Raw genomic sequence first — 7,102 nt, 5'->3', positions numbered from 1 at the left:
CATCTGCAAGAGCACCAGCAAGTATTACACCATTGGTGACTTCGAGATCAAGGAAGAGGAAATCAAGTCCGGGAAAGAAAAGGCCTTGGGTCTATTCAAGGCTATTGAAGCCTATCTCCTGGCAAATCCTGACGCCTAGAGAGAGTAAAACAAAACGAGATTGATCATATAAATTTGTGGAATGCATGTGTGCTTGTGAGAGATTTGATTTTTTTTTTCCTTTTCTTCCAGGCAAATGTTGGATTGGGAATAAGAGTTCACACTTTGTGATTAGTAAGCAACTTGTTTTGTACCCATTGATGCTCAAAAGTCATCAATTGTACTGCTAAATAAAGGTGTTGTATATCCAGGAAATTATGTTGTGATGAAGGTATCAGTAAAGTTTGAGATATTCAAGGCATCCTATTACTAAATCCAAAATTTCTATGGGATAAATAGAGTAAAGGGTTTTTAATCACTATCATGTATCAATTAATCCAATATATAATAGAATTGCCAAGTCAATTGAATTTTATTTCAATCCAACAACAGAAAAATGGTGGTTGAGTCAAAGTTGAGATATTGATTGTTGACTGATCACTTTGTTTGAGAATTATACTTCAAATTTTAAATGGTAATAAAAATTGTATAAAAAATGTCTCAAAAAATTATGAAATTTAAAATTTAATATTAAAAATTATTATTTGAAATTAAATAATAAATTTTCTATGATCATAACTGGACTCTTACTCGAACCTATAACTGTTCTATTATCTGAGAATCCGGTTATAAAATATCTTAAACCCTGTTTTTATTATCCTTGTTTATTCAGATGGACTTGCCACCCTTTCTATTATTTAAAAGAAGGAAAAATGAAAGGAAAAGACAAAGAAACACACCATTATCGCGTCAACAAAGCAAAATAAAAAGTCTTGATTAGGGTATTTAGGTAAATTCACATTTATATCCGAACGGGCCACTTGAAGGCCCAAGAATCTAGTTGGAGTTCTAGTCCAGTACTACTAAACAAAGGAAAAGACGTGGACATTACAATTAAAGTATAAAAACCCTAAAATTTTTCATCTCCCGTAAGTTGGTGCTTTGGCGTCTGAACTGAGCAATAAAGGAAGAAACCCCGAGCTGAGATTAACAGCAAACCCTAAACCTTAATTATTCTCAAGGCAAGTGATTTCTTCATGGGTTTCTAGTTAATTTTTCTTTTATTTTTTTAATTTTTTCTTAAATTTTTTAATCTAAAGGAATGACTTTTGTTTGCTTGTTTCAATTTTGGGGGTGTTCAGGATTGTTCTTCGATTCGTGGGATTTCGATAAGTTGAAAACTAGATGGAGGACTGGGGTAATGTTGTTCGATAAAAATTTGATTACTTATTTGTTGTTTTGGTTGGGGTCGGATTGATAAGTGATATTTGTTTTTTTTTTAAATCTGTTTTGTTGTGTATAAACTTGCATTTGCAGGCTTTGTTTTTAATAAGAGCTTAAAATTAATTGGGTTAATTGAAAGTTGGGATTATTATTGGTTTTTTTTTTGCTTCCGTTTTTATGGGGTTTGGATGTTTCACAAGCTGACTACTTTCAGTAAGGGTTTAGTGCGAAATCAGTTATGGTGTTGCCATTTGAAGAGGAGTAGATTATGGAGAAATTTAGTGGGTTTTCTACCCTACTTGTGGTGTAAAGAATGGTGGTTTTGGCAAAACATGCTGGGAAGCTAGACTGGGCTTCGGTTGCAGGAATCCGTATGTGCTCATGCTCAAATTCAGCTTGAGCCATTGCCTGACGGTATCCCCATAGTCTTGTTTAGGAGGTTTAAAGTGTAAAGAAGAGGCTCACATTACCTTAAAGGAGCTTCAATTCCCTTTATCTTTCATCTGTTTTTAAGTTGTGAACAAGCATTGGAACTTTGGTCTGTATTTGGATTTTAGATCCTTAATTGAAGAACCTATCACATAGTGTCCTTTATTTTCAATCTGCTATTTGTCCGCTTTTCATTTTTTGTCATCTCTCATGAAGACGCGTGAAATTGTTGCAGAGGATGAGGTTCCACCAACTTTTTCAAAGGAGCAACCTAAAAGCAAATGGGATGATGAGGACGTTGATGATGATGATGTGAAGGAATCATGGGAGGATGAAGATGAACCTCCTCAGGTATGATGATTTTATGTTAACTTGGTAGTAGTTTAGTTTACAAATTTATTACTGTCTGGGCTCTTCAATGACTATCGATATTTATGCTGCTTTTAAAAATCTATACAATAAAATATGTGGAAAATGGCTATCTCACTAAGAAAGTTTTATCACCTAAACAATAAGCTAGAAGATCTGGTTACAAGTGTCAAGTGTTGGTGTATGTGTCACTTAGTGTAATTTTGAAAGTTATTCCTCTTTCCAGATTAAAAGAAATAATATCCTGAATTTGCTTTTGATATGTGCATCCCAGGGGATTGTTAGATGGATAAATAATAGTATAAATAGTAGTATCAAATTTTCTTTTCTGGATTGTTGGGATGGTGTTGCAAACTGTATTAAGATGAACATCATCTTGATGTCATAAGAATTTCTTGTCATGGCACATTACTATCCTGCATTCATCAGTTAAGCTATTTGATGGATGATTTAGAGTGATGGGGCTCGTATGACAAAAATCTGCCCTCAATTCTTACCATTTGGAGCTAGAAAAAGGTAGATGGAGTGTCATCTGGAGCTGTTATATTGTCTTCTAAACTTGTATCACTTTGACTGCTGGCTCAACAATTGCTTGGAGTCTAATTAGAGTGTCGCCTGTAACATGGTTAAGTATCTTTCCCACTGAATAAACCAACAGAGAAGAAGTAAGAACAATATTAACATGGACATAGACAGAGTAATAGTGTTTTCATAGAAGAACCGTTGTTGTTTTAAATTCTTTGGCAAAACTATCTTATCACATATTTAAGTTGTTACTTAGCTATTTTCTTGGACATTCTGTGCAAAGAATGTTATCATACACAAGTTATTTGTGTTAATATCTGATAATAAAGTAAGACTATATGCTTGTGTTAATGCATTGTTTCCTTAATTGGTATCAGGAACCTGTAGTAAAAGCTCCTGAAGAGAAGGCCCCCAAAAAACCTGAATCAAAAGCGACTGTAAAGAAAGGGAAAACTGCTGAAGTAGCTAAGGAAGAGCCCCTTGATCCCGTGGCCGAGAAACTTCGCCAACAAAGGTAGAAATTTAGTATTTTTTTTTTGCTTCTAAACTTTCTTGGTCACTTAGAGTGGGTGTTACTGCATAATAAAATTGCTACAACTTAACTTGGCTCACCTCTTCTTAGAACTAATTCTTTGTGGTTCATTTTGAAATTAACTGAAGCCATATTTTTTTCTCCACCCATCTACATGCTTGGATCTCAGAATTGTTAAGGCACCACGTTTTACTTGTATATGTCTCCAAAATTGATATTTTTCTAATACTTCAATGTTTTTTGTTGATAAGACACCACATTCTGACCATTTGCTTTCTATATTAGGCTTGTGGAAGAAGCTGATTACAGGTCTACTACGGAACTTTTTGCCAAGAAAGATGATGACAAGACTCTTGATAATTTTATTCCCAAATCTGAAAGTGACTTTACAGAATATGCTGAGCTTATTTCTCATAAACTTCTCCCATATGAGGTGCGTTTAATTATTTTTCTTTTCCTGTCCTGGTTCTAGATTTAGAAAGTTCTTACGTTACCCAAATACATCCTTTGATGCAGAAAAGTTACCATTATATTGGACTACTCAAGGCAGTGATGAGACTATCAATGACATCTTTGAAAGCAGCTGATGCCAAAGAAATTGCATCTTCAATCACAGCAATTGCAAATGAAAAGCTAAAAGCAGAGAAAGAAGCCACAAGTAAAAAGAAGACAGGTAAAATATTTGCAGTTTTTCATTATTGAGTCCCATGTTATAAACCTCAGTCAAAAAAAAAAGGAAAAAGAAAACTAGAAACTTACGGTGCTTCAATTTTTCACTTAATTGAGAATTTTAAATTAATTGTGTTAAGAAAAGGGCATCCACTCTATTTTTTAAGGACGGGCATATTGACTATAATTAAGCACTCACATATGTACTTGAGCGTTATGCTTATAGCAAGAGTGAATTATATATGCTTATAGCAAGATATAATTACCACTCCCCGCATAATTTAAAGGAGGGCTACTTCTAATATAGTTAAAGTTCCTCCAGATGATAGCAATGACCCTCTCCAGCCCACAAAAGATATTCTAGAAGGTTATAGGTGTAGAGCCTATAAATCTTTATTACTTGAAGCCCTTAGCCATAGGCAGTTAAGCTTGCTTTACGCATCCCGACAGGTTAGGTAGACATTTGAAGGTTCCCTATATGGCCTTGGTTTACTTTGGATTTGAGATCTGAAACAGTTCTGGGGCATTAAATGAGAAGAAGATTTGTCAAAAAGAAGAAGAAGAAGATTAAGAGGCATAGTTCCTTATCTTCTCTTCTTTATTGTCCACTGCTGTTTCAGATATACACTTGATGGTGAGCCAATCTTTCATTCTCTAAGTGGTCATCTATCACACTTTGGCCAACCCCTCACTGAAGTAACCATTAAATTAAATCCTAAGCTTAAAGTCCATTCAACCCTTTCAGATGTATTACGCACTGCCTTTTGCAAAGGTCTTAGCAAGACATAACTGCACAACACCTGTATTTTTGAAGGTCCGTGGAGCCCTAATTAATTTTAATATAAAGAAAAGCTGTGTTTAGCTGACTCAATTTTTTAACAACTTGTTATGATTAGATAGCTTCTTAATTTCATGTTATGCTTGTAATCACATGTAAATACTGTGATTCTCCAACTGCTTTTGGACTTTGTTTTCAGGTGGCAAGAAAAAACAGCTCCATGTTGATAAACCAGATGACGATTTGGTTGTTAATGCTTATGATGATGTGGATGAGTATGACTTCATGTGATTCATTTGGGCAAAATGCCACCTTGTTCTAGTGTTTGCAATAGGATCCTGTGTTTGCTGCAACAGCAATGTAGAGGTGGATCCTGCGGCTCTTTTTTTCTCTTTTTCTTTTTCCAATTCTTGGAGAATTTAGTTGTCTGGTGAACAGCCATAAAATGGAGGATAGTGTTACATTTACATGAACCATTAGATCGAACTTCAGAAGCATAGTCTTCTAGATGGTTTTGGGGGGTTTCAGTGTGTTACCATTTAAAGATTCAAATGGTGTTTTCCTTAATATGTTGAGAACCGTAATCTATTGTAAGAATATACAACTATACTATTTGTTTGTGCATTATGAGAACTAGTTTTTGCATGATTAAATAAAATTCTGATGAAATATTGTTCTGGGATATGCCGGTGCTGAGCTAGTGGAAAATAGAATGGGGTATATTTCCTTTCCAAATGAAAAAGGACAGATTATTGCCGTCTATTATGATATTCAACAAGGCACTGGCTTAAAAATATTATTCAAACTTGTATGAAAGAACTTGAATCCGATAGGCAACAATCCTGTTAGATGGTTGATCGAAGCATAGTTCTGCCCAAAGAGAGTGGGAAATATAATCAGATTCCTGAGAGCAGGATAGGTATATAATCCCTCTCCAGGAAATGTTCCACTAAATAGGTAAAGCGATGGGCATATTGTTACTAGTATACTTTGTCAGTGTTAAATCTTGCATAAAATTTTCTTGTTGGACAAACAAATCTCCATCGAAATTTTCAAATGCTGTAAACCCTTTTTGGAGTTTGACAATGGTTCCTCCCTAAAGTGAAGGATTAAATGTTTTGGATTCGTTAAGTTTGTGGAAAAGGTTCTTGCATTTGTCTTTAGTACAAATGTTTTGGATCATTGATTCTGCAACTTAGTAATTGGCATTTGTAGCAATGAATATACTCAGTCCCTAATAAAGACATGAGCAACTTTCTAACTCTCTAGAGGTTGATTTTGGGTCCATCAGGAAAGATCCATACTTTTGTTCTTTGCATTTGTACGAACATAAATTTCCAGGTCCTTGGAAACTCAACCTTGAACAATGTCAGGGATAAGCATCGTTTGATTTGAACCTATAAATAGACCCTCCTTCACCAGTGTCACCACTACAAGTTTCAGAGCAACTTCGACCACCATAGAGAGCTAGCCATGGGTGTCACAACTTACAGCGATGAGTACACTTCCCCAATCCCACCAGCCAGGCTGTTCAAAGCCTTGATTGTTGACTCTCACAATCTGATCCCAAAGCTTATGCCATTGGCTGTTCAGAGCATTGAAATCACTGAAGGTGATGGAGGAGCTGGAAGCATCAGGCAGATCAACTTTGCTGAAGGTAAGCCCAGAGGGTCCAAGTAATTTTTTTTCCAGAATAAATATTATCGTCCTGTTGGCCTTATATTAACATAACTACTATGCAGGTAGCCAAGTTAAGTGCATCAGGAACCGGATCGAAGAGCTCGATGAAAAGAATTGTTCATACAAATACAGTCTGATTGAAGGCGACGGGTTGATGGACAAACTGGAGAAAATTACGTACGATGTTAAGTTTGAGCCGACAGCAGATGGGGGTAGCAAGAACAAGATGACAAGCACTTACTACACCAAGGGTGATTTCGTGCTTACTGAAGAGGAGATTAAGACTGGCAAGGAAAAGACCTTGGCTATGTACAAAGTTGTGGAAGGCTATCTCATTCAGAACCCTGATGCTTATGCTTAATCAATTTAAACTCTGATAAAAATTTCTTTTCCAAATGATGATCGAAGGGGTTTTTCCTCCATGTTTGCTTTTGTTACAGCACTCCAGCTTTTTAGCTTTGGGTCTGGCTATGATTGCCTTAATAAGGATCTTCCAGATGTGGGCTTGGTTTGTAATGTTTCATCCTTCAATGTGCAGGGGGACATTTATACTTGTCCCTCTTTTTTATTGGATTCTCTAAACTCCTGCTTTTAAGTTGCCAGTCAAATCATTATCATTCGAGTTATTTATTGAATTTATCACTTCTCAATTAAATTACTTTCAATTAATAAATAATAAATTTAACTAATAACAATTAATTCGATCAAATTTATATTATTAATACAAATTAATTTTAAAAATATTATTTTAATAAAAC

General features: G+C 35.2%; 3 protein-coding genes across 3 annotated transcripts in view; all 3 read left to right on the top strand.

Moving 5' to 3' along the window:
* Positions 1-400, top strand: part of LOC110421811 (major allergen Pru ar 1-like) — a 959-nt gene extending 559 nt beyond the window's left edge. The window contains exon 2 of the mRNA XM_021435486.2: positions 1-400. This exon is cut by the window's left edge and continues 154 nt beyond it. Within this exon, the coding sequence (XP_021291161.1) occupies positions 1-139 (139 nt within the window). The 3' untranslated portion in view covers positions 140-400.
* Positions 401-1,030: 630 nt separating this feature from the next.
* On the top strand, positions 1,031-5,346 carry LOC110421383 (uncharacterized). The gene is made up of 7 exons (XM_021434976.1): positions 1,031-1,160; positions 1,281-1,336; positions 2,027-2,142; positions 3,063-3,199; positions 3,503-3,650; positions 3,734-3,890; positions 4,864-5,346. The coding sequence occupies exons 2-7, from the start codon at positions 1,324-1,326 to the stop codon at positions 4,953-4,955; spliced, it is 663 nt and encodes a 220-aa protein (XP_021290651.1). The 5' UTR covers positions 1,031-1,160; positions 1,281-1,323; the 3' UTR covers positions 4,956-5,346.
* A 426-nt stretch (positions 5,347-5,772) lies between these two features.
* LOC110422101 (major allergen Pru ar 1-like) lies at positions 5,773-6,941 on the top strand. The gene is made up of 2 exons (XM_021435881.1): positions 5,773-6,321; positions 6,407-6,941. The coding sequence occupies exons 1-2, from the start codon at positions 6,138-6,140 to the stop codon at positions 6,703-6,705; spliced, it is 483 nt and encodes a 160-aa protein (XP_021291556.1). The 5' UTR covers positions 5,773-6,137; the 3' UTR covers positions 6,706-6,941.
* The last annotated feature ends 161 nt before the right edge of the window (positions 6,942-7,102 follow it).

This window comes from Theobroma umbraticum, unplaced genomic scaffold (genome assembly GCF_002168275.2).
Source record: "Theobroma umbraticum cultivar Fairchild unplaced genomic scaffold, ASM216827v3 scaffold_130.0, whole genome shotgun sequence".
Taxonomy (NCBI): Eukaryota; Viridiplantae; Streptophyta; class Magnoliopsida; order Malvales; family Malvaceae; genus Theobroma; species Theobroma umbraticum.
Note: the sequence above shows the minus strand (reverse complement) of the source record. Positions and strands in the feature narration are given on the sequence as shown.

Excerpts from the sequence above, each read along its gene's own strand:
- LOC110422101 (XM_021435881.1), top strand. The coding sequence starts at position 6,138 with ATGGGTGTCACAACTTACAGCGATGAGTACACTTCCCCAATCCCACCA. Across the intron at positions 6,322-6,406 it reads GCAGATCAACTTTGCTGAAG|GTAGCCAAGTTAAGTGCATC; the intron begins GTAAGCCCAGAG and ends ACTACTATGCAG.
- LOC110421383 (XM_021434976.1), top strand. Across the intron at positions 3,200-3,502 it reads GAGAAACTTCGCCAACAAAG|GCTTGTGGAAGAAGCTGATT; the intron begins GTAGAAATTTAG and ends TTTCTATATTAG. Across the intron at positions 3,651-3,733 it reads ATAAACTTCTCCCATATGAG|AAAAGTTACCATTATATTGG; the intron begins GTGCGTTTAATT and ends CCTTTGATGCAG.